The sequence below is a fragment of the Cyanistes caeruleus genome, chromosome 5 (assembly GCF_971803275.1).
Source record: "Cyanistes caeruleus chromosome 5, bCyaCae1.hap1.1, whole genome shotgun sequence".
Lineage (NCBI taxonomy): Eukaryota > Metazoa > Chordata > Aves > Passeriformes > Paridae > Cyanistes > Cyanistes caeruleus.
In genome coordinates this window covers 76550927-76576383 of record NC_141705.1, presented here as the reverse complement: position 1 = coordinate 76576383, position 25457 = coordinate 76550927, and the positions used below count along the sequence as shown (strand labels likewise).

The 25457-nt window shown below is 40.7% G+C and overlaps 2 protein-coding genes and 1 long non-coding RNA gene across 8 annotated transcripts in view; 2 read left to right on the top strand and 1 right to left on the bottom strand.

Annotated features, from left to right (window-relative positions):
* INTU (inturned planar cell polarity protein) overlaps positions 1 to 1451 on the top strand; it is a 39480-nt gene extending 38029 nt beyond the window's left edge. For all 5 annotated transcript variants that reach the window (XR_015287288.1, XR_015287289.1, XM_086890525.1 and 2 more), the window contains exon 16: positions 605 to 1451. Coding sequence is in view for 3 of the 5 variants with exons in the window: in XM_086890525.1 (XP_086746651.1) it covers positions 605 to 716 (112 nt within the window). In the remaining 2 variants the exon portion in view is untranslated. The remainder of the gene's footprint in view (positions 1 to 604) is intronic.
* LOC147653270 (uncharacterized) lies at positions 1444 to 9421 on the bottom strand. The gene is made up of 2 exons (XR_015287298.1): positions 9106 to 9421; positions 1444 to 4840 (listed from the first exon to the last, which is right to left on the bottom strand). It is a non-coding gene; the product is annotated as an uncharacterized LOC147653270 (long non-coding RNA).
* Positions 9339 to 25457, top strand: part of HSPA4L (heat shock protein family A (Hsp70) member 4 like) — a 19825-nt gene continuing 3706 nt past the window's right edge. Inside the window, exons 1-14 of one of the 2 annotated variants that reach the window (XM_086890527.1) lie at positions 9339 to 9715; positions 13104 to 13161; positions 13783 to 13923; positions 14850 to 14972; positions 16377 to 16476; positions 17374 to 17507; positions 18137 to 18381; positions 18467 to 18543; positions 19714 to 19865; positions 20350 to 20456; positions 20865 to 20998; positions 22248 to 22450; positions 24501 to 24602; positions 25084 to 25221. In XM_086890527.1, the coding sequence (XP_086746653.1) occupies positions 9609 to 9715; positions 13104 to 13161; positions 13783 to 13923; positions 14850 to 14972; positions 16377 to 16476; positions 17374 to 17507; positions 18137 to 18381; positions 18467 to 18543; positions 19714 to 19865; positions 20350 to 20456; positions 20865 to 20998; positions 22248 to 22450; positions 24501 to 24602; positions 25084 to 25221 (1821 nt within the window). In that variant the 5' untranslated portion in view covers positions 9339 to 9608. Of the gene's footprint in view, positions 9716 to 13103; positions 13162 to 13782; positions 13924 to 14849; positions 14973 to 16376; positions 16477 to 17373; positions 17508 to 18136; positions 18382 to 18466; positions 18544 to 19713; positions 19866 to 20349; positions 20457 to 20864; positions 20999 to 22247; positions 22451 to 24482; positions 24603 to 25083; positions 25222 to 25457 lie in introns of both variants that reach the window. The other variant, XM_086890526.1, reaches the window with a different exon arrangement.

Genomic DNA, 25457 nt, shown 5'->3' with positions numbered 1-25457 from the left:
TGTTTAGAGAGAAAAAAGAAAAATAATTGTTTCCCATTATTAATGTACATAACTGCAGTTCATGTGAAAAAATTAAAATCTTTAATTAAAACGTTAGAAAAATTACACTACTGTTGATATCTTTTAAAAAATTATTACAATGCACAGGTATTAACAGCTTCTCTATTTTAGCTCTTTTCCTAGAAGAGCTCACTGGGTTAATATGTGGGAACATAACTACCCAGATGTCATTACATTTAAAAATTAGTAAATCTATGAATCCTGGGGCTTGTTCCCAAGGACCTTGGTTGCAGCTTGTAGCCCAGAAATTTGGATTGCTGCAAACAGACCAGTAACACAGAAGATCCTGAAAACCTGAAGATTTTTTTTCCCTACACAGCCTTAAAGAAGCTGAGTAGAGAATAACTTGATTTAAAAATCCAATTAATTGAAAGAGGTAAGATAGCATGGGACAGACACTGAAATTTGCCAACTGTCTTACACAACAGCTTGTTTTAACATCCTACTGAAACCTTGCAGTACAACCAGGCTCTGCCATTTGAGGAGAAAAAAAAATAACACCTGTGATGATTTTCTTCTTTTTATTCTTTTTTTTTTTCCCCAGGAGACTCATTCTCCATCCCAAACCTCAGGAGTTTTACGTGTGTTTCCATGACTCAGTGACAGAAGCTGCTGTGGAACTGGCCTTTAAACTGTCCTTTGGCTTGGCTGCATAGATGAGCTTCCTGTACACTCAGGCATCCTGCCTGGTGGTGTTAAGTCTTTAAAGCATCCCATATAAAGGGAAATGAACTCAATTTGAGTGCCACCCATTGGGTATCTTTGAAATGCTTAAAAATAATCAAATGCCTTGTGGTATTACACAGTTAAAACTTCAGTGGTGCTTTTAATGAGCTCATCAGTTGAATACTTAAAAATATTTCAGAGAACCAAAGTTCTTATTTTTATATACTGTCACTTTTTTTTATCCTGGTCATAACTTTATTGTATGAAAACACCACATAATTTGTAGGTTCACTGCTGTTCAGTGTACAATATGCAACATAAAATGGTAAACTAATCCTCAAAGTGCTGTATGAACATGGAAGTTGGTGATGGAGGAAAAAATAGTTCTCCAATTAGTTAAAATTTTGCACCTCCTGAAAAATACAGAATGTTTCCAGTAGCATTGTATCAATCAAAACAGAGAGAAATATTTTAGACAATTCTTGGCACTTAGCCTCACAAAACTAATGGCTTACCATTTCTGCTCTCCTGCACACTCGAGGACTATAGTGTGGTTGATTTTTTACTTGACTCTGTGAGTTTTAACTATAAATAATACTTCTATTTGTTAAAATGCAGTTTTGAAGACACAAAGAAAGATGAGGGTGGTTTTAAGATGTGCATGGACTTGGCTTATTTTACATTAATAACTTTATAATAAAAATGTATATTTGTTAACAGTAAAACATTAATTTTTTATTCTTTTTTACTTAATGTATTTTTTATTTTTCTACTTGTTTTTCATTAGTGCTTTTCATAAAATGCAGAACTAGAATTCCATTTTAAACAAAGGGATCAAAAAGTTTAAGAGTTCAGGAAAGCAAATTCAATTTCACGGGTTCTCATGACGAAATCTTTAGATCTTGTTTTCACTAGTAAATGACACAGTCTGGGGTAGTCCTGAAACAGTCAATCAAAAGCTTGCAGTGCTCACAGGGTGATTCACAGCTTGTCTGCATCACTCAACAGCTGCTTTAGTTCCAGGCAGCAGAAGTCTTAGGCCTGAAGTGCATGGTTGAAGACTTTGTTAATAAGCTTTCTCCAGGATTTATGGTTTCTAGCAGATGAGCAACAGTATTTCAGTCTGAGGCACACAAATCACAGCAGCAGTGTGTTAGCTGGGTTTCCCGCTTAGAAATCAGGGGATGTGAGAGTTACTCTGTTACACCTCACAGAAGTCTAAAATACGTGAGGTTTGGGTATTAGATTTCCTGACAGATGGAAGAAGGAACATGGAAGAAAGCATGCAGTCTTTGCTGCAGTGGTTTTAGCTGTTCATCTTAGTGTCCAGGAGAACCCTTTCTTTAATTTAGGAGAATAATGTAATTCTAAAAGTGCCACCAAGTTTATGATAATTATATAAGCTGTCAGGCATTGCTTTAAGATGGAGTGTGAGCACCCTCTCTGTCAGCCAAAATGCTTATGGAGGCTGCTTCAGGAGAGAAATGTCTGCACAGCCATCTAAATACTCTGCTCTCCTGCACTTTCCATAGGTATCCCTAGACCTGGAAATGGATGAAGTGAGGAAGTTGAAAATTTAAGCTATTTCTCATATTACTGATGTTTCACTCATAATTTGAGATTTTCAAGTGTTAACACCAAATTCACACACTGTTGGTAAGTTTCAAAATAAATCTGTACTTCCAAAAAGAAGTGCTTGAAAAAGAAGGGACCTGAAAAGGAAGATTTGTGGCATTTGTTGCAACTCACACCAAACAGAAGAGATACTGTATAATATCCTTGGTGTAGTATAAACTTCAGAGATTTTAAAATCTCTAGTTATTTTTAAAAATCCATTTCTTTCTCTGTAGAATTTTTGGCACTGGTGATTTGGCAAATGTTACACAGTATTTCCCAACACAGACTCTAAAGGTTGCATTTAAGGACAAATGCAAACTTATTTTTATGTCCAAAGAGGATAAAGGTAAAAATAATCTTTTGCATATTAATTTTAATAAACAAACTAGATCTGGTCAAGAGCTGTGCACTTCTTTCCCTCAGCATGGCTAGTAATTAGTAGTGGTAGAAAGAGGCAGGTTTCCTGTGTACCTTATTGTAGCAGCAATAAAATCTGGGGTTTGATCTTAAATGATTAATGACTTTGTGAGGTGTCCATAAACATCTCTCCAATTCAGATGGATTTTTGAAAGGCACCCAGGCCAACACCCATGGAATTAATTCCAAGAAATTTTGGTCTTGGAATATGAAATGTTGATACTGGCATTTGGCAAATTGCATAAAATTCATTCATATCAGCAGAATGGAAAATAAAGTATTCCTATCTGATTTGTTTAATGTGAAAATAGATGGAAAATCTGCTTCATTTGTCTCTGTCTTAAGTTATCTCTTTTAGGAGTTCTTCGATTAGGTTTTGATAATGTAAACAAAAATCCAGTGTTCTGTGATTTCTCTTGTTGACAGTTCTTTACTACACTGCCAGAAAGTTTCCTTGCCACAGGCTTTTCTGGTAGTGCTGACCAGGAGGAATTCTGTCAGTCACTAAAGTTTGATTAATCTCCTGATATCGCATGCAAATTCTTAAGCAGTCCTTTTTCAATTACAGTAATTTTGTATATAAAGAGTTTAAGGTTGTTTTCTTTCTTTCCTTACAGTGGAAAAAAGTAAAACAGGCATTATGTAAATAACACTGTTTATAGTTCTTAAAATCTCCCTTCCATCTCCTGGAAGTGCTTCCAGATGGCTCACATGTGTAGAAGCTCGTGACTCAAATTTTAGAGACATTCCATGAATAACAATCAAGATTAATTTCCTTACAAGTATGATATTTAACAAAGTGGCATATCCACTGTTGAAGCTCAGGGTCTTTGGATGCTTTCTTACATGTTCTGTTCAGGACAGGAAATGGAATACTACAGCTGTGGAGTTGTTCCCAAACTGGCAAATAAAAAATGATTTTGGGTACACGCACATGGTCTGCATTTACTACACAGGATGTACCCCTGGTGCAGTTAAAACCAGCACAGCTATGTCAGGGCTCTAAGAAGTTATGTAAAATGTTTCTTCTACTGTGATCAGCTTTTACAAGTGAAAATATTAAAAAACCCTCAGTGTAGGAATTGCTCTGAGACTGCCACGTTTCCTCATCATTTTGTAAAAGCAGTGTTTTGGATAGATCTTGTTCTTCGTGCTTTGAAGTTTAATTTAGTACAGAGGTCAGTATTCTGATACTGTAATGCTGTGTTTTCATAGCTGTATCCAGCAATCTTTGTGTTCCAAATGCCTTTTGGAAGGATATTTTGGCAAACCTGGCTGCTGGCAGAGCAGCAGGAGCAAGATCCACTGAGATCAGCTCAGCTGGTCAGGGAAGGGCAGTGAAATCTCTGCAGTGGCAGTGCCAGGCTTACCTGATGTACCTCAGGCATTTTATTTACTTCATTCCAGAGGCAGACCAATGCACAACAGTAGCAGAATCCTTTCTGTTACTTAAAAATTTACCAATGTGCAATTACAAGCATAAAAGTAATAAGAAATGCACACTCTTTAAAGAAGAGGATGAAGTAGAGTGAAAGATAATTTTCTGGAAACAGTGCTGTAGCACAGCTCTCAGTTTTTGCATTTTTTTAGATTCTGAAGGGAAAAGTTTTAACTGAATTTTGCCAACTTTGGGTGCAGAAACCAGAGGAGTTTGGGTTTTCCTAACTTAAGGTGTTTAATGACCATCCTTGTTCTGTATCAAGAATATCAACTGAAGATTTTCTCAACTGGAGATTATTTCTGGGTAGTTAATGTCTCTAAATCCATTTCATTCATTCAGACAGGTAAAATTAATTTCCCGGAAAGTGTCTGGAAGGCTTTGTAGTATAAAGAGAAGTCTCTGGGGCTGTTGGCTTTCCTGATTTGCCTGCAATGGACAATTTAACACTGGTTCTTGTCTGTGCAAGGTTATCCCAGGAATTGGCTACTTTGCTTCACCTGTTGCTCCCTATGCCTTGTACTTGAGCTGAATTCATAATTTTGCTATGCCTTTGGTATAAAAAGGTGTACAGTTTGGAGTTCTTCCTTCAAAGGTTGGTTTATTGCCTGCCATGTTTTCACCTGTAGAGAATCCCAAGAGCTGGAAAACAGATTAAAAATCTACAGATATAATTTTAGCTTTTTTTGTCACACAGATTTTTTTAACTTTTGCTCCACTATAAGGAAAAGCTGAAACAAGTAATGATTCTCATACATCTGAGCAAGAAGGTGTGGGGAGGAAGAGAAAGCATGGTGTTCCATAGAAAAAAATCTTTCCAGAGAAAGGGCGAGAGAATTGGATCCGTAAGATTCTGCTGAATGACAGCAGCGTTGGAATGGTAGTTACTTGACCTGGAAAGTGTTTTAGCAAATGCAAGTCACTACCAGTTCGAATACACAGTCTTCACCCCTCCATGTCTCTATGCTTTGTTAAAAACGAGACAAAGCCATGATCTCCTCTGTTTAAATGTTTCAGTTATGCAGGCAGCCTGTACTGAAAAGCAAGGTGTCTGCATGCATAACAGTGTGCATAAATTTCTTTCCTATTAGGTGCTGCTGAGCAACAGTTCCAGGAACCGGGGACTGGATTATTAAAATTACAAATACAGATGGATTTTCTGGCCTGTACAGGGATTGGGTAGTTCTGTACACAGGGAGTCATGGTGCACCAGGCCTTCAGTTTTGGATGTTATGGACACCATTAAGGTAGCTTTTACAAACAGATACAAACACCTTTTAAATCTTTATCATCACACTTACTACAAACTCATGAGGGTGTTAGCTACAGCTTTTACACTTACAGTTATTTGTGCTCGACAGACTATTAGTGAAGAGCCAAGTCTTTCCACAGTAGGATTACTGTAATTACAGAAATTGGTCAAAATTACATGTCTTACTTGTCTACTAGATCTGATGTGCAGCTTACAGAACTTGTACTTTTTCCACTTCTGTTTTGTTAAAGTATGTTCAGCTCACAGCTTGGTGAAAGCTTTTAGTAGAAAACTAGTACTGGCTTTCCCTTTCCTACTCAGAGCCAGATATCTGGGGTAGGAGAAGTTTGTGGGTAGAATAATTTTAATAGGTCATTCAGTAGCATTTGAAGTACATTTAATAATACAAATTCTTCCTATTATACAAATAATTTAATAAACAAAACACAAAAATGCTCTTGAGAAACCAGGACTTTGTTCCCCGCATCCCTAAGGAAGTTTTGCCACCCGCTAACAGGGAAGTTGTTAGTTCCAAAGCTTTGTTTCAAAGATCTCCTCTCTTGCTATTCCAGGAAGTCAACAGAATATCTGAATAAATGTTGGCATGGAACTTGCTTAGGTCATTTCAGAAAATGCCAGGGATACTTAAAATCTTACATAATGCCCTGCATACCTCTGGTAATCTGTCCTAAATATCACAAACCTTGAAGCTTACCCCATTAGCACTACTGACGTTTTCCTTTCAGACTAAATGTGAATTGCACTGTTTTATGCTTTATCTGAGCAGCAGTCCATGCTGGTTTTATTTCAAAATGCTCTGCCTCTTGAGGCTTTACCAAAGAATTGCCTGTTTCTGGTCATTAACTTACCACTAGGATAGAGAAGAGTATCAAGATTATTAGAAACATAAATTATAATAATTTAGAGTAAGATAATGGGTTTACTAGCACAAAATATGAGAATGAGAAGATTTATATGTGTTGTGGCTGTATAAATGTATTTTGTGAGTGATCCTTGTTTCATTCATGTTGTTTTAAAGGTTCAAATGAGGCTGATGATTTTAACAACTTCTTATCATGCTGCTTATTCTGATCCAAGTGGAGGCCTTGAATTAATTATAGCACCTGACATTTCTCCAGTTAAGACTGTATTTTCCAGATGGGATAACTTTCAGAAACAACAAGCAAACTACAGTTGCTGCTTTCAGCAAAAGTGGTTTCTGTCAGCTAAGCAGCAACTCTGTACCATCAGCAACCATTATCAAATAGCCTCTCATTTGCCTATATTCATGTTGATCCAAACCAAAATACGTGGAATGCTTTTTAGCTATGTTACTACATTTACTTGTATTGATCATGTTTCATCTGTGTGGCCTAAAGTAGACAAGACTGTCTTTCTGCCATTCTGGAGAACCCAGAGCCTTACCTTGATGTTACAAGTGGATTTGATTTCAGATGTAGCTAAGTTAAATCTTCAATATTAATTAAAAAATAAATAAATAAATACCTTCTCTCCACTAGAATTTGACATAATGAGAGAGATTTGGATTTGTCTCTCCCAAAAAAAATTGTGCATGTTTTTTGCTGGTGAAGACAAAAAAAACAGTGCTGGTTCCTAAAACAGCTCTTAACATGTTTTAGAGGACTCTATTGATCACTATGAACTGCAATCTACGTGGTATAAAACTATTTCACTTATACTAAAGAAGGAAAAAAAAATGAGCTGTTCGAGTTTTAATAGCATTGAAAGAACTCAGAGCCACCCATAGGACAGGAGTGACCTCATTTAATTCCTAAGCCTTCTACTTGCCCAGTAGAGCTTAAAAGAGGCATCAGAAGAAGGATCCCAGCTTTTCTAAATTTAGCCACTGGTACCAGCTAACAGAGCGTGACACCAGATAAATATTTAATAGTCAAAAGATCCTCCTTTGGAGTGATCCATTAGGAGAAAAAGTTCCTTAGTGTTCTTTACTACAGAAAGACCAATGAATCCAAGAAAATACTTACTTGCCACTTGTTTGGAATTCTCAATGTTTCCATTTTGTTCATACTAAAACAACATTGAAAAGGCTCTTACCTGGCTGGCAGCATTTTAAGCCAGAACACAGCCCAAAAATATAAAGAGCTGACACCTAGACACCCAGAACACTTAGAACAGTATTGCTTGAGAAAATTAATAATAACTGAGGATTCTTCTCAGTTCTGAGGAAAAATCTTAGCATGTACATAAATGAGAAGACCCTTATTTCTGTAATCATTTTCAAGAGGGAAGGACCAAACCTTGTGGTGTATTGATAACTTAGGATCCAAAAAAAGCAATTAGATGGCATTTAAATGTCTGGTTTCTAAGAAAGGTCAGCAGCATTCCTAAGATTTCACCCCAGCCATTAATTTCACATTAAACCCTTGGCCCATGGAGTTTGGACAAATATTCTTTTTGAGCTACTAAAGTACCAGATGTGATCCACAGGCCAAGAACTGGAAAGACTGGGGCAACCCCAGGCCCAAGATTACTACAGAGGCAGTCGATGATGAGAAACGGGGCTGTGCACAGGCAAGTCTGTGGCTTATCTGGCTGGAGTGAGCTTTGTTCATACTCAGACTGAACATCAGCGTGACACTGAAGCACAGAGATGGCTTTTAGGAGATGCCTCCAAGAGTTTGGCTCACCCTGCTCGTACTCGCATCTCCAACTCTTGACAAAGCAAATAAAAAGCCCACTGGCACTTTCTGGTGGCCGTCAGGAATGTTTGCTCAAGTCTGCTTCAAACCAGCTGGCTTGGGTTGCACAACCACACAGGAACATTTGCATTTAATCTCTTTGCCCTCGAGGTTTCTATTCAGTCGGGAGTCAGCCTCAAGTGGTGCTGCCATACTTTGAACCACTGTTTTTCTAACAGGGATGGAAAAAGCAGAGCAGGAATTGGAGCTGGGGGATCTGCCTGCCTGGCTACCAGGACTGGACCTGGTTTACTTTTCTGATCCTAGTCCTAGCAAGTAAAAATGAGATAACTGAGGCAGATAAAGTAGTTGTGTTACAAATGATTCTGTGTTCCAGTGGTTTCTCTTGCCTCTGGAAGTTTTAGAGGAAAAGAATATGTTTTCACTAGGAAAATTCTGCTTGTTTAGTAGATCAATGAAATCGTGACAAATGGGAGAATCAATCCTCTTGACAGGGATATTAAACTAGTTTAGTCGTTTTGTGCTTATTTTTAATCTCTCCAGTGGAACAGAACTGTGCAGTGCAGTGTCACATGCTGTGTCACAAAGACGTCACATTGCTGTGTGAAAGTGTCATTTTTAGAAGCAAATAAATACTTAGGGAACTTTTCCAGCCCGTAGGTTTGTTTTGTCGAGTTTCAATCCACAAATACCCGGTACCCGCAAAACGTGGGGTAAGTAGAGTTATTACTTGGGGTTCGAGATGACTTTTTTCCCCAGGGAAAGGGAACACACGAGTCCGTTCCTGGAAATACACAGGGCCCATCCCCAGCCAGGGACGGCTCTTCCGTGGGTGCCAGCAATGGGCAGAATGAAGGGCTCGACAGCCCAAACTCTGCCCGTTCCTGGCACCAGGAGCCACCAAGGGCCATCCCCACCTCTGTCGGACACAGCAAGGGCCTAACTGGGCTTCCAGCACAGGGCTCGCCCCGTACCTTGGCCCTCGGCGGTTCTCCAGGTTCCACCCGCTCCAGGTGCCTGCCCCCTCGGCACGGCAGGTCCCTGGCGGCTCACTCCAAGCACGGCCGTGCTAATGGCCGCGATCGCCGCTCTGCACTAATTGCTCCGGATTGTTATAATCTCATTAACCCGGACCCTGCGGCAGCGCCAGGCCCGGGCAGCCGCGCTCCCCGGACCCTTTAAGGCGGGCGGGGCGGTCCCACCGCAGCGCTGACGCGAGCGCGGGGCGTCGCTCTGGGCGGTGCCGCTCCCTCCCCGCTCGCCCGCATCCCTCCCGTTCCAGATCCTTCTGGAAGGGCAGCGCCGCCCGAGCCCTGCCGGAAAGAGCCGAGGCGGCGCCGGGGCCGGGCGGGCTCCCCGCCGGCGGCGCCTGCGCACGGCGGGCCCGCTGCCGGTTGGTGCCGGCGCTCCGCAGTGGGGGAGCGGCGGGCGCGGAGCCGCGGCCGGTCCCAGCGCCAGCGGAGCACCGGGCGCAGCCATGTCTGTGGTCGGCATCGACCTCGGCTTCCTCAACTGCTACATCGGCGTGGCGCGGAGCGGCGGCATCGAGACCATCGCCAACGAGTACAGCGACCGCTGCACGCCGTGAGTACCGGCGCGCCCGGGGCCCGCCCGCCCGCCGGGGGCTGCCCCGCGCGTCCTCCCGCGGGATCCCCCTCACGGCCCGGCCCCTGCGGCCGGCCGAGCCGGGAGCCGGCACGCTGCCCCTTCCTGGGAATGCGTGTGCTGGGAAGACACTGGCGTGTCCGGGTGTGCGTCCCGGCTCCGGCGGTGCCGGCGTGTCCTTGAAATCCCGCGCTGTGCTGGCGGAGGAGCTGCGCGGCTCCCCGGGCTCGGGGCATTGCTGCCCTCGCAGCGCTCTGCTCTCGGGTAGCCGGAGATCCCCGCGGAGCGCGTGTGTTCCCACAACTCCGGAACGGCTGCCAGGGCTGGGAGCGCTTCCATTAAGAATTGTATGAGTGGTGGCGAGACTGGCGAGGAGGAGGAGGTGGAGGTTGATTCAGCAGGGAAGCGGCGCGATGAGTTCCCTTTCTTTAAACCTGTTCCTACTTGCACCGCATCTGTGGCCTTGGAACACCGAGGTCTGGCAAGGAAAGGGGAGGGGAGGGGGGGACACTGGGCAACGTCCGTGATGATGGGAGACGCAAGAGTAGGTGGAGATTTTGCTCCTCTGTTTCTATGGGATACGTCTAGGATTTTTAGAGCTCCATCTGTGCATAATTTTGAAGGAGGATTCAGGAATTCGTGTAATACTCATAAAAATCGGGGGCTGGATGGTGCTTCTCTTTTTGCCAAGGGACTTGTAGCCCACAGAGAAAAAGCTGTTTCCACTGTGCGAGACTGTAGTAACTTCAGCACTGCTGCCCTGGTGTCAGAGTAATGTAGGTTTGCGTTCTAAAAAGTTGATTTTTAAAAGTACAGAGAAGTTGATTGCCGAAAAGTATGCCGTCTGTTTCAGTGGGAATACTCTTGAAAATTCATTTCGCATATTTAGAAAATAATGTTTTTCATATTAACTCTCAGGAAGCAATTATCCTTGTGCACTAGATACGCAGTGAGAACTGAAATTCTCTGGCCTTTCAAATGCAAAGTATCCCAAGAAATTGTTGCCCAGAGAATCCTCAGGCAGCTGCAGTTTCCCTCCCCATTGTGATGAAGAGCACTTCCAATTTTTTCTACTTTTGGGGGTGTGTTCTTTGCAGGTAGGCTTACCTGCATTTGATATTTTCTATACTAATGTCTGATTAACTGTACTTTCAAGATACTTGCAAAGTGATTATGAAAGAGGTTCAGGTTAGCAATTACAGCATCTGGAGTGTACGTACACTTAAAGATAGTGCTTGTCACACCTTAAGTTACATTTTCGTTGACCTTTTCTGTCTCAAAATGTAGTAATACAGGAGACCTTGAGCAACATCTTTTCTACTGTTATTGTCTCGGGAGAAATCAAGCGAAGGTAAACAGAAATGTAACAGGTTTATTACTGTTATGTAAGTTTATTGTGGTAGCTAAATCTTTACTTCAAGTGGGATTTGAGTGATGTAGACAGATCTAATTCTTCAATCATGAAAACTTTCCTTACTGCACATAACAACACAGTAAAGGAACTTACTTGAATGTTCCTGTTGAGGTGCTCACATCATGCAGGTACTTGAGTTAGCTATTAGTTAATTACATTCAGTAATCCAGTGCTTGGGATTGTCGGTGTTAGTACAGCCGTGTATCATCCTGGAAGCTTTAGCACAAATACTTTACAAAGTGGAACAGATTCTGCCAATAAGCCATGCAGTTCTGTGGAACTTGGATATTCCCTGGCTTTTAGCCCTGTATCTTTTTGAAAGTTAACTGGCACTTGACTTTTCCTGAGCTGGGAATTTCAGCAGGTCTGTTTAACACATTTCCAGTGATTCTGGCATGTTAAACTCATGGCAAATGGCCCTTTCAGGTGCTCTGCCTCACCACTGTGGTTTTGTGGAAAAACAAGATAGTTGTTGATAGCTCATAACTTATTTCACACCAGGTGTGATTAATGCGATCACATGCTGTAATTAAGATGATGTAATACGGAATCATGGAAGCAACTGAATTTTTTGAAGCTAAGGAGGACACACATTTTTTTTTTTGACATCTCTGCTTCCCAGCAGCAGGAGGGAGAAACCACCCATCCCCCTGTGCTGGAAGTGAGTAATTGAGATAACCCATGGCAAGAGCTCTGGGGCCTCTGAGATGGTGCTGCATGCTCTGGATGGGGTCCTGTGCAAGCAGTGCTGTCTGTGAGCAGAGGCAGGTTCCTGCACTGAAAAGGTCTAATGCGATAGCATTAGTTTGTAAATCATTTGCTTGCTGTGCAAATGTCTCGTTTATCTGACTTCCCCTAATTCTAATTATCACAAGGCGTAATTGGAAGCTGTAGTGTTGTGATGTTAAAAATTGTAGAAGTTGGTTGTGAAAGCTGAACTGTGTATTTGAAAATGTAGGGTAATGCCTCGTGTGTTTGCAGCAGTTAGATCTGGAAAAGGTTTTGAGTGTCAGAGAGAAGAAGTTGCTAGAAAATACTACCAGAGTGCAGTGCCCTCAGTGATGGAGAGGAAGCAGGAAGCAATCGAGTGACCTTTATGCATTCATTAAACAATTACACCAGAGCTGTATGAAATCTGGGTTTCTCTGTTACTGCTGAATGGTCATAGCCAGATCGGTTGCCTTTTGGGGAAGAGTTGTATTTCAGGCCTGTGATGTGAAGGTATGGTGTTAGTAACTTCCAGAATAGAAGAGAACATTTCCAAAGGCAGTGTGTGAGGGCCCACATGGTGGCTGGGGCCTGAGCAGCGTTTGCAGATACAAGGGGGTGTTCAGTGGCAGCCAAGAAGCTGCAGGGAGCTGTGGATTACAGTGGAGCTTCCCAAGCAAGCCCTGAGTGCCTGGGAGCTGTTCCCGGGTCTCTGCCTTTCTGCCTGTTTGCTGCTTGTAGCTGGTAGTTCTCAGTTGTGCAAGCACTTCACAGCTCGTTCAGCTCCCGGGTTGTTTGATGTTTTAGGATTGTTGCTAAGGGCTCTTAAGAGTGTGAATGTGGCCCTCTCAGGCTCAAGGGTTGTTGAGTCAAGAGAAGCTGGTAAAGATCAGGGTTTTGAATTAGAATCCCACAGGCTTTTTAGGTTTTTAACCTGTGACCCAGAAGTAACTATCGGTACCTTTCCTTCATGATAAGATCTGTAGAGCATTTAGGCTTTTACAGAATTCCTTAAATGCAGTTGGAGTGACAACAGTTGCAGTTGCTTGCCGTTTCTAAACTAATTTACAAGGAACAAAATAACTAGAATTCCACTTCAGGTTCTGGCGCTCCATGCAGTAATGCTGTTGTTTAACACATCCATGTTCTGTTGTTTGAATTTTTGTGGGTGTTCTAAAGTACCATGGAAATAATTTGTGATGTTTTCTTTTAAAGATGATTTTTTTTTTCTTTTTTTAAACTTAGAGCATGTATATCTTTAGGATCCAAGACCCGAGCCATTGGGAATGCAGCAAAGAGCCAGGTAAATGGTTCAAAAACTTTTCTGGCTAGTAAACAAGTTCATCTTGGGAAAGATTGTCCTGGAGTAGGTTCTTTTGATAGCTTAAATATTGTGTTCACTGGGATTTGTTTGTTTTGGTCCTTTCTTTGTTTAAAAGCCTGTCCTGAAAACAACTAGGTTAAAACACTGATGAGAGAGTAGGTGTGGGAAGGTGTTACATTCAGATGGGATCTGAATTAGAGGAGAACTTTAAAGGAAGGGAAATGTGTTAATTTGTTGAAGGTTCATTTAAGGTTAATGTTGGTAATAACTCCACTAATTCCTGCAGGCAGCCACTGCAACAATATAGGATCTTAAATATTCCATGCTGTATCAGAAAGCTTCTCTAAAATAAAAAGTGCAGTGAAAATTGATGGCAGCAAATTAATGGATATGTCAGAGAGAAGTACATATTAATTTTTCTAACAGAGGCCACAGATTAAAAAGTAGATGATTCTTTCTGTCTCCTCACATTTTGCTTCTCAGTGAATGTGTGGGGCTTGACACAGGTCAGTGTGTGCATTAAGCCCAACATAAAAATTCCTTTCTGCACAGTCCTCTGTATCAGAATGTCATGGGTAATGAAAATAATCTTTGCCGCAGATTGTCACAAACGTAAAAAATGCAGTACATGGCTTTAAGAAACTGCATGGAAGAGCATTTGAAGATCCTTACATACAAGCTGAGAGGGCCAAACTTCCCTATGAACTTCAGAAGATGCCAAATGGTTCAGTAGGAGTAAAGGTGAGTGAGAGCTTTGGGTGGAATCTCTCTGGTGGTGGAGGTGAGCACTTAGGGCCCTTGTCACTTAACTTCCTGTGTGGTCACTTGTGTTTTCCTTAAGAAAACCAGATACATGCATGTGTCTCTAAATAAGTCTGTACTTTCTCCAAGATGTCCATGGAGACTTCTTATCAATCATACTGGTTTTCCATAGTCGCATTAGCTTTTCACTTGACCTTACTAGATTTACCTTCAAATCTGTGTAATTACAGTGTGAGATTTAGTTCCCATCAGACATGCAGAGACCGAGTGTCAGGAAAACAGCCTAATGCTCTGAATATGAGATTTGAACAAGTCGTTTTTAATTTGCTTCCAAACTAAATGGCAGGAGTGCTTGGGATTGCTGGAGAGACAATGGCTTGTTAGGAATTCAGGGCACAGAACCTGCCATGAAGGCTGAAGATTCAACTGCATTTCCTGAGCAGGGCAGGACTGTTGGAATTGCCTGGAATACACCTTCCCTGCCTCCTGTGCTTGAGAGACTGTTGCAGGAAGCAAATGTTCCTTGGGCTTGCTCCAAAGCTTGTATTTTTAGATTGTGTTATAGGACAATGTGATCCTACATGTATAACACTCCTTTTTTGCTGCTGTTTTTTAAATTCAAAATACACAGGCAGCAGAAATACTGTATCATTGTGAATAGTCCCTTGAGATAACTGAGATATTAAGCTTCCCACAAAAAAAAAAACCAAAAAAAACCCCCAAAACAAAACTGAACTGTTGAAGATTTGTTGTAGGGAGCACAGATCAATTGACAGGGAGTTAGTTGAGTCTAGAACCTGGTGTTCAATGGGTCTGAATGCTCAACATCAGGAATAATGTCCAAGCTGCCCATCTTGAGAGCAAAGTTGAGGTGATTGATCCAAGAATCCAATTCTCTGTTTCAGGTGAGGTACCTGGATGAAGAGAGGCTGTTTGCAGTGGAACAGATCACAGGAATGCTGCTGGCCAAGCTGAAGGAGACTTCTGAAAGTGCTTTGAAGAAACCAGTGGCTGACTGTGTGATTTCAGTAAGTTGTGATATATATATATGGCAATCCATAGGCAGCTTTATGCAAGCTAGGGCCATTTATACCGTGGTGCAATGCTAGGAGGCACAAGTAGTGGATAGAAATCTTATCCCCAAAAATAGGCCTTTTTTATAGGTTCTCCAGATGAGAATACTTCTTGAGGAGCATGTGTGAGGAGATTAAAAAGTTGTTACATTGAGAGTGTATTTTCAGAAAGGACACAGTGCTTAAACTGATCCAGTCTGTCTGTCTCCAAGGGCTACAGACAGTATTTCTGATTACTGTAGTTCTAGTTACAAATGAGAGCTGTCGTAGGTGTAAGCATATCCTCCTTGCTTCCAAAGAAACTTCCTAAATGCATGTTAAATTTCTTTCTTGTTACATGGGTGAGCACTGTTGTAGTGCAGTTGAGAGTCACCTGAACTTAGGGCTCTGAGGGTCATGCTGATAATTTGACACACCCAAACTACTTGGCTTTGTTTGAAAAAGTGTTTTTGTTTTGCTGGATATGAAGCCCTGTGTGTGCTTTTCATGTGGTCTTTGTTTACTGGCCCTGGTGGGAAGTTTGGGCATGAAGGATTGCAGTTAATCCCTTCTCTGTCAGGCAGAGACATGGGAACTGGAAAGCAGTGTACTTCAGCTGTTAGAAGTCTGCTTTGATCTTTTTCCTTGCTTCCTTGTGCCTTAGGAAGACACTGGGAGAATACCTCCCACACACCCAGGGATCCTTGGCAATGCCCCACAGTGGTAGCCAGCAAAACACACAACAAAATGGAGCTCTACGCTTGCTGAAGAGGTGCCAGCTGGTTGCAGCCAGATCCTAACTGGGCTCTGATCATGCTGTGGCTATTTTTGGTGGCACTGAACCTTGTAGCACGCTGTAAGCTGGCACTGTGGTGACTGTAAGCTGGCACTGTGGTGGCAGTGATAGCTGAGAAATGGATACAGGTTCAAGTTTGATTCCAGCAGTGCTGCAGTGCTTCTGCCATTGGTTTACTGTAGGGCTGTGTGTGGATATTTGTTGGGTTGACTTTGTCCTGAACAAATCAGAAACTGGTGATGATTTTAAGATGAAAAACTCATTAAAACAATCTGAGAAAGCATTTTCAGGATTTTTGCTTTTTTTGTTTTTTTGGGGTTTTTTTGGTGTGGGTGTTAAAATCTGCTTTATTTAAAACAACCCTGGATGCCACCTCATTTTTGTTGTATTTTGAACTTCTAATTAAAATATGCACTCAAATGAATTAGCTAGCTGTTTCAGACAGCCTTATTAATTTGAGGTAGGCTTTTAACAGTTTCTTGTGGTCATGCCATTTATAGGATAGCTTGATGGGCAAGTCTGACTACTCTGAATTAAAAAATCCATATCCCATAATATCCAATGACATTATTTTTTGGAAACAGGTCCCTAGTTTCTTCACTGATGCTGAAAGAAGGTCTGTAATGGCAGCTGCACAGATTGCGGGATTAAATTGTCTGAAGCTGATGAATGAAACTACAGCAGGTAAAGGGCTGGGACTTCTCTTGTTCTTTGAGGCCGTACAGGCTGTTGAATGTGAGGGTGATGACACCCTGCTGTTACAAAATTGGGAGTTTGGGAGAAAGCTGTCCAGGCTAGTACTGCCCAATCCAGTTTGGGAACTGGAAACACAACAGTGGGGTGGTGTGCAGCACTTGGGAGGCACCATGAGAGCTGGGGTTTGCTAGCCTGAGCATGGTCACTATGGGAATAGCTTTGGAAATAAACTTGGGATCTGTGCTTAAAACTGTGGCAATCCTGTCAGCTGTAGCAAAGGCACAACTGCTTTTATAAAGTAATTTATAAAAGTAAATTCCCTCTTCTGGTTTTGGTGAGTTCTAAGGTAGAGCATAGAAATACATAACACTTGACGGGGACTAAAGCTGGAGCTGCTTAAATCAGTAATTTTTATTTTTCTTGATTCTCTTTGCTTTTGGAAAGTCTCAAAAAAGCTTTCCAAGTGAGTGCTGGTAGTGAAAGCTTGGACTCATGTAAATTAGTCTTCCAAAACAATTTCTGTATTTCCTTGGGCATGCTTGAACTTCAGCTTTGAAAAGTAAAAAATTCTGAAAGTAAGGCATTTCAAGGGAGAGGTGTAGGCATGAGTCTTAATCTGTGCCGCTTCACAAATTGCAATGTTAATTTGTCTGCAAGCAGAAATGAAATGCAGGGTGAGTCTTTATTAGTGCCATACCTTCACGTGACATCTCCTCTCTAGTCAGCGTAAAATGTGTTTCCAACGTGGTTTTGACTTTTTAGTAAGAGTTATGAAGGTGTTCAGAAAGGGTAAACATGAGCAGTGTCTGTCTCTTGGTGCTTTTAATGCATGGTCTGCAGCTGTGTGTGGCTTCCCCTTACATTCCATGGGTTGGTGTTTTCCAGTTGCATTAGCCTATGGAATATACAAGCAAGATCTGCCAGCCTTGGAAGAGAAGCCAAGAAATGTGGTCTTTGTAGATATGGGGCATTCTGCATATCAGGTTTCCATCTGTGCTTTTAACAAGGGAAAACTGAAGGTAATCTTTTAAGTCATACATTAAAAGCCTGAAGTATTTAAAACTCAAAATACTGCTCTGTGGAAAGATTAGATTTTTTTAAAAAATAAGTGTCTATAGAAAATATTCTTAAACGTGGAATACGAAACCTTTGTGTTAGATTTTGACTATTTCATCAAGTCAGTTTTTGTAAAATGCAGAAGTGAAGTATGCTGAAGTGTGTTTTGGGAAGTGCATGACAATTGAGGACACTGCACAGGTTTTACCATATCCCTGAAGTATTTGCATATTCAGGGAGCCTCCTAAGCGTTGTAGTTGTGCAGCTGACTCACTCATGGGAGATTCTTGAGTTGCCTTGAGTCACTCTGAGATGTTGGGCTTTTTAATTTTTTTTGGTGCCATCCATGACAGTTCAAAGTCTGAATCCAGTGGGATGTGAAGTAAAGCTGAGCAGTGTTTGCTTTCTGGCTTGGAGAGTTTTTTGTCTGTGACCTACTAGGAGCCTAATGCTTTTGTGGGCCTGTCTCTGGTCGCCAGTGCCACCTGAAGCTGTGTGGAAGGCGATGATGTCACATCTTGCTGCACTGAGTAAATGACACAGAACAAACCTTGGCTAATAACTTGTGATCTTGTTCTTTGACTTCTGCCAGGTCTTGGCCACTACCTTTGACCCTTTCGTAGGTGGTAGGAATTTTGATGAGGCTTTGGTAGATTACTTCTCCGAAGAATTTAGGACAAAATACAAACTGAATGTAAAAGAGAATCCCCGAGCACTGCTGCGATTGTATCAGGAATGTGAAAAGCTCAAGAAGCTGATGAGTGCGAACGCATCTGACCTTCCACTCAATATCGAGTGCTTCATGAATGACCTGGATGTCTCCAGTAAGATGAACAGGTACTGGGCGTTGTTCCCACTGAGGGGCAGAGGGTTGTGGTCTCTGAGCAGCCTGGTAACGCCAAGCACTCTCCCTGCCCTGCAGAGCTCAGTTTGAGCAGTTGTGTGCTGCCCTTCTGGCCAGAGTGGAGCCTCCTCTAAGAGCAGCCATGGATCAAGCCAGTAAGTAGAAGTTACTTGAGGTGCTGCTAGCAATCCAGTCATTCCTGATCTCTTTAATGATTATCTTTTCAATGTATTTTTGTATTTATTAGAATTGCAAAGCTAAATACTGAAAAGTTAAATGTAAGTTCCATTCATATGCTTGCCATGAATGCATGATCCCATTCCCGCCTCATTTAGTGCACATGCTACTCTGCAACCTTGGTTATTGACCCTCATTCACCCTGTGTCATGGAAAAGGTTGGCACTCTGAATTTATTAAAAAGCACCAAACAACCAAACCAAAACGATGATGGTAAAAGGTATTATTCTTTACTGCAACCTTCTGGCCAGCCTGTTCCATGTGATACTTATATATCCTCACTGACCTGGTCATTTGGCAGTATATTCTTAAATTGAGTTACCTAAAGCATGTGCCAATAACAAAGTAATTTTTTTATATTATTTTAATTTTTTTTGTCTAATATAATGTGGAGGAGAGAATTTAGACTTTTAATAGGAAAGGTTTTACCCTCAATTCCATCACCTTCAACTAAAAGAAAGGGAAGAATTCTGGTCATCTTGTGACTTGGCTAGATAGCAAATACAGGAATTAAAAAGCTGAGTAACTGCAGAACAAAGCTGTTCAATGACTGACTGTTGTTTGAGATGACTTCATACACATATCCTGATTTCAGAATTAAAAAGTTAACCTTCAAGCACGCTATGTTATTTCTTAGATACATTGGCTTAGAAAGGTTTTCTTCTCTCTTTTGGCAAGCAAAATTCAGCCAGACATAAAATGAGAGCTATTTGGGTTTAATGTTGTTGGTTTTCTTTGGGAGAGGTGAGGTATTGTCCAATAGTGAAGAAGACCCAATTTCACCCTTATGAGTTTAGGCAAAGCAGAAAGGGGATGCACGTGGACAACACACTTAAAGGACAGCTGTTCTCATTCCATGCAAGAATGCTTGGCTTCTGGTTTCTCAGGTTTATGCAGCTAGAAAACTTTGTAGCCTGTAGTAGAGACAAAGAGTTTTAAAGATCTTGTCAGCCATGAAATACATTCAGTGCTTGTCACAGTGTCTAGATAACAAGAGAACTTTTATCTTTTTTTCTCTTCTTTTTTTGTCCAAAGATAGCTTTCTGATATGTTGATGATAACTTAAGGGCATGCACTCTCTTTTCTAGAACTTCAGCGTGAAGATATCTACAGTATAGAAATAGTAGGTGGGGCTACTAGAATTCCAGCAGTGAAGGAACAGATCTCTAACTTTTTCTGTAAAGAGATAAGCACCACGCTAAATGCTGACGAAGCTGTTGCAAGAGGCTGTGCCTTGCAGGTATAGTTCCTGAAATAAAACTTTAGTATTGCTTCTTTAACATAATGTACTAATGAAATACAGCTAACCACAAGCAAAATGTACTGCAGCTGAAACAAGATGCAGAGTCTTACTCGTTCTTTCACTAACTGGTGACTGTGACCATATCAGAAATGATTCTGTTACATTCATTAATTTGCTGCTGTGTCATGTTAGAAGGATGGGCTTGTTAAAAAGACCTGGTAAATTCTGCTGTTGCATTTCTGTGTCATCACCTGGAACCTTTGCTGGGTATCTTTACTGAAAATCATTGAGGAAATAACATCTATTACTTTGGTTAAGTCTTTCAATTTAGTTAACTCTACAAAGTTTCTGTTAAAAAAAAAGTCTGTGATAAGCAGGGCCTCCATATGGCCTATATGATAAGTATTAATTCTTGTACTTGCTGTTTACTTGACTGCATGGATATAATAAACTTCTGGTCTTTTTGGTTTTTTTTCCCCAGTGTGCAATTCTTTCTCCAGCTTTTAAAGTGCGTGAGTTTTCCATCACAGATGTTGTTCCTTACTCTATAACATTGAGATGGAAATCATCTTATGAAGAAGGAACAGGGTAAGTTGTACAGTGCCTACAAAACCGAGTGTGTTTGGATATAAAGAAAAACGTTGAGCTGTGGAAAAAAACAGGCCTCAGGCTTTGAAGCTGTTGTGCACTTGTACACTTGAAATTTTAATTTTCTTTTTTAGCATTTTACCTTTGGGGTTCCAGTTACTGCTTAACAATGGGAAATGCAATTAAATTAAAATGTTGGGGTGAATTTGCCTAATTTTTAATAAGTGTGACAAAATGCAGCGTCCAGCTTTGAGACCTAGAGGCTTTCAACCTCCAACTCTTGTTAAAAACTGACCTAAACTAAATCACTGTTGCTTAGTTAGCAGTTGATTGTTAACATACCTTGACTTTGATTATCCATGAAATTATGCTCAGAGGTTTAATGTTATCTAATGTTTATTGCTTTAGGGAGTGTGAAGTCTTCAGTAAGAACCATGCTGCTCCATTCTCAAAAGTAATTACTTTCCACAAGAAAGAGCCTTTTGACTTGGAAGCTTATTATACCCATCCACATGAAGTGCCTTATCCTGATTCCAGAATAGGTAAGGACATGGGAATAAAATCCCCATCCCTAACTCCTGTTGATACAGGAAAAAGTGGTTCTTCTTTTTTGTAAGATGTGTTATTTCCCTATTTTCTAGCTTACAGAAAAACTTGGGTTCTTTAGAAAGTCTCAGCACAGGCTTCCTGATTTAAATGTAGTGAGCAAAACCATATTGACATCTCTGTTGGACATGACTGAAAAAAATTCTTTGTTCTGCCTTCCATCTATCTTTACAGTTTCTGAACGCTTCAAAAGAAGTAGGCACTAAGAGTTCAGTGCTCTGTTGTCTGGTTCTTTCAGTCTCTGTAAAACTGATAAAGATCTTATGTGCCTGCCAGCCTGGATTTTTCAAAGAAATTGGATCAAAGGAGCTGTTGCCTGTCTGGACAGATAACTTGTCTCATGTGATCTGTCACGTCTCTTTCTGTTAACCTGAGAATATAAAATACAGGTGTTTCCTCAATTTAAGCATCTGTAGTAGAGTCTGAAGAATTAGGTGGCATAAATAAGTTTCTTGTTAGCTAATGCCACCTTACTTGCAGTTATTAGTACACTCCTTGGCTTCTTTAATTCATTATTTTATTCACTGATTTATTAATCAGGTACTAATGTATTGCTGTATATTCGGCTGTCTATGCAAGAAGTCTGTGGTCTTGAGGAAGAAAAATTCTTCTTTACATATGCACATCATCTATACTTAAATTTTCAGCAAGTTTCAAAATAGATTTGAAACCATGAATCCCCAAGTATCAACCCCACTGCTTTTTGAAACCTTGCTAAGCACTGATCATTCTCCAAAAAATGTAGTGTAGCCATGTTACCAAATTCAAACAGAATATTTTATCTCTGCTAACGTTTTATTTTTCAGTGTGAAGTTTGAGTTACGTGGACAAAAGAATCCATTTGAGATGAATCAGAGTAGTTTCTCTAGTGTGGTGGTTACAGAAGGCAGCAGAGAAGTAGAACACCCAGAAAAGTATTGTCTTGTTTTTTTATGGAATAGAGATAAAGCAAAAACATCTTATTAATTATCAGTGAACTGGTAATAACTGGGGAACCAGCTTTTAGTTAATCTACCTGCAGCTTACATTGTAGGATTGTCAACTACGTAGAAAGTTTCCAAGTAGTTTCAGTTATGTGAAGTTGCTATTTAAGTTAACACCCTTAAAGGAATGCATTTGGGGGTTTTTTTCCCTCTTTCTCTGCATTTTGGTACAACAATTAAAGCCACCTCTGTTGTTTCCAAGGGCGTTTCACTATTCAGAACGTTGGTCCCCAGCACGACGGCGACAACTCCAAGGTGAAGGTGAAAGTGCGCGTCAACATCCACGGGCTGTTCAGCGTGGCCAACGCGTCCATCATAGAGAAGCAGAGCATCGAGGGGGAGCACAACGACACCCCCATGGACACCGAGTCAGCAAGTAAGAACCAAGGCAGAGATGAGGAGCTGGTATGTAAAGCTTGTAAACATCTACACTGTCATTCTGACACCAGAGCCGATAATTGCAGGGTAAATCACCGTGCTCCGCTTCTGACAGTTACTGCTTCTCCACCCTTAAATTACCGCTTCGGTTATGCAACACGTTTCTTCATGTTTATTGCTTAAGTGCTGGTGAAGCGTGGCACTAAAGAACAAAGAACGGAAAAAACGGATTCTAAAAAAATGAAATCGTTTTTTCATTGTTTTTCGTCATCCCTCTAATAGTCTTAGCGTTATCTAGTGTCACCAGCAAAAGGCAACATATTTAATGAGATCTGTTGACAAATTCCAAAGGTTTTTCTTTACAAACTATGTTTTCAATGAGTAAAAAAAATATATGCTATTTCTTTATACATGGAAAGCTGCACTGTCTCCTGAAAGTAGTTCCCTGTGAGGTGCAGCTGTGCCCCTTTGCAGTGCAGAGTTGAGGTCTGGGTGCCAGGGAACACTTTGGAGCTGGAAACAGCAGCACCAGCGCTGGCCCTGGCAGCATTTCTCCTAAGATTTGGCCTTAGCTTCTCCCACTTTAGTTGGATATTCTATAGGAATTAGAGCAAATGGTTACACAAGAAGCCTTATATAATTGGTGTAAGCAACTTCTTGAATACTATGCCGCTTTCCAGGAATGCGGGCATATTTGAAATGCTGAACATGGTGCCAGGTCCTTGTGGGCAGGTGCTCCATACATGATGTCTGTAATCCAGTGAGCAAAGGTTGGAAGTGCTAGAGCTGACATTTGGAGTAAGAGGCATGTGGAGCTTACTGGGAGTGTGCTGAATTCAGAATGAGAGTAGCTGCTTCCATGCTCAGGCTTTCTGTTTGTAGCACTTCATGCATCTAACACATCTTCTGTTTTACGATGGTGCTTGTCAGCAATTACCTTTCAGTATTGAGGATGATCCCCTCGACTCTGAGGAGGAGGTTTGTGGTGTCTATGTGTTCTATTATTCCCTCTCTAGCTATTTCCTGTAGGCAAAGCAGTTCCTTCCAGTTGTTGGCTTTTCTGTGTGAACAGTAAGAACAGCAAATGAGTACTTAGATATCACTTATTTTCTAGTCTGAAGTGACAAAACTTTAAATTTGGTAGAACTAGCCTTCTTGTTTTCCACTTCAAATTGCAACCTGTGCTAGAGTTTGAAATCCTTAAACAATTGTTTTTATTATTTTGCAGAACTAGTAGTAAATTATTCTACATGCATATGTAGTTTGTGAATTCCTTGTAATGGAGGCAATCTTGGGCCTTTCAGACCTTAGCTACAGCTTGTTAGTTATTAATGCTCTGGATCTCTGATGATTAGAATCATCCTGGAAACTTCAGGCTTACCCATTACTGTGTCATTAAAAGTGTTTTTCAGTGATGACATGGGGCTGTATTACTTAAACCACGTGATCTGCATTAGTAATTTAACAGTCTTTCAGACTGTTAAATTTAGAATAAGGCATAAGTGATGAACTTACTGAAAAATTTAAGTCAGGCTCTCTTTATTTTGGGTGGCAAGGAGGGAAGATAGTTGCCCATGTACTCCCAAGAGGCTGCTACTACAGATGCTAATTTTTATTGTTTTCACTGTCTTGTGAGACAGGTGCAGGTAATAATTGCAGTAATTAAATTACTTCTGCTTTGGCTTGCAAACTTTAAAGTTTTGGTCAAAAATGACAGGAAGTCAAAGTTCTGGCTGTTCCATAGAGAATCCATTGTTGTTTCCTTTGTTGGTGGTGTGTTGCTAGAATGTTCTTTGATTTCATTTTATATGTATTTGTTTCTAATTTAAAGTGAGTATTCACAAGTCTTAGTATAATTATGTAACAGGGACAGACAGCAAAATCAAGCAACAGAGTAGAATTTTCATTTGAATTTGAAAGATATAAATACTACATCAAAATGCCTGTTTAAGCATAGTGAAGCATAAATTTTTAAGATTGATTCTGAAATTCATGTGTTGTTTGTGATTTGCTGTAATTGATACCAGTCTTAAATCTTACAGCAAACCTTTGCATTCAGTTATGTAACTCTCTGCAGGATAAAATGCAGGTTGATCAAGAAGAAGGTGTGCAGAAAAGTCAAGCTGAACAACAGAACCAAGCAGATGAGGAGAGTGAAAATGCTGGAACTGAAACAAAGGTTTGTATTCAGTATTGATATAACATATTTTTTGCCCTCTTTTCTCACATTTACTGATTTTGCTAGTTGAAAAACATGGGACTGTGTTTAGAGAACACCTATATTGAAATGGTTAAGTAAAGAATCCTACCATAGCACTTCAAAGTTTTAATCATGCTACATTGGAAACTGAAGTAGGTTTCTGCTGTTTAACTTGGTTTTACAATGAAGATGGAATTTGGGATGATTAGGAAAAGTTGTGAAGAATAATATGCAGCGCTTTAAGCTTTTCAACAAGTTTTTTTAACAGTTCTTTAAAGAAATTAAATTTCACCTGCTTGGTTCCAAACTGAGGTAATAGTGATTTTGAATACAGAGGAATAATTAGGTCCTTAATTTACATAAGATTAATTTGTAGCTGTCTTAACTAGTTTCTTTGTCTCTTTTTTGAGCATAAATGTTCATTCCTGGAGGTTTCTCAGTAGTGTCACTCTTTTCATAGGCTTCTTCTGGAGAAAAGCAAGATCATCCCTCCCAGCCAAAGGCTAAAACAAAAGTTAAGAGTATTGACCTCCCTATACAGGCGAGCCTCTATAGGCAGCTGGGACAAGATCTGATCAATTCCTATATAGAAAATGAGGTAAGCAGCATAAAGAGGTGGCCACTCAAATTAATGTCACTGTAAATAAGTATCTAAAAAATACTTGTAATCATCAACATAGCTTATTTAGAATTCTTTAGGAAGTTGCCCTTAATTATAACGGGTTTTGTGGTTTGGGGTTTTTGGTGAAATGACTCAATTTCTCTGGACTTTCCTTAGCCCATTGTGGTTGTGCTTGTAGTGATGACTTACACAGAGGTGAACGTTTTTATCAA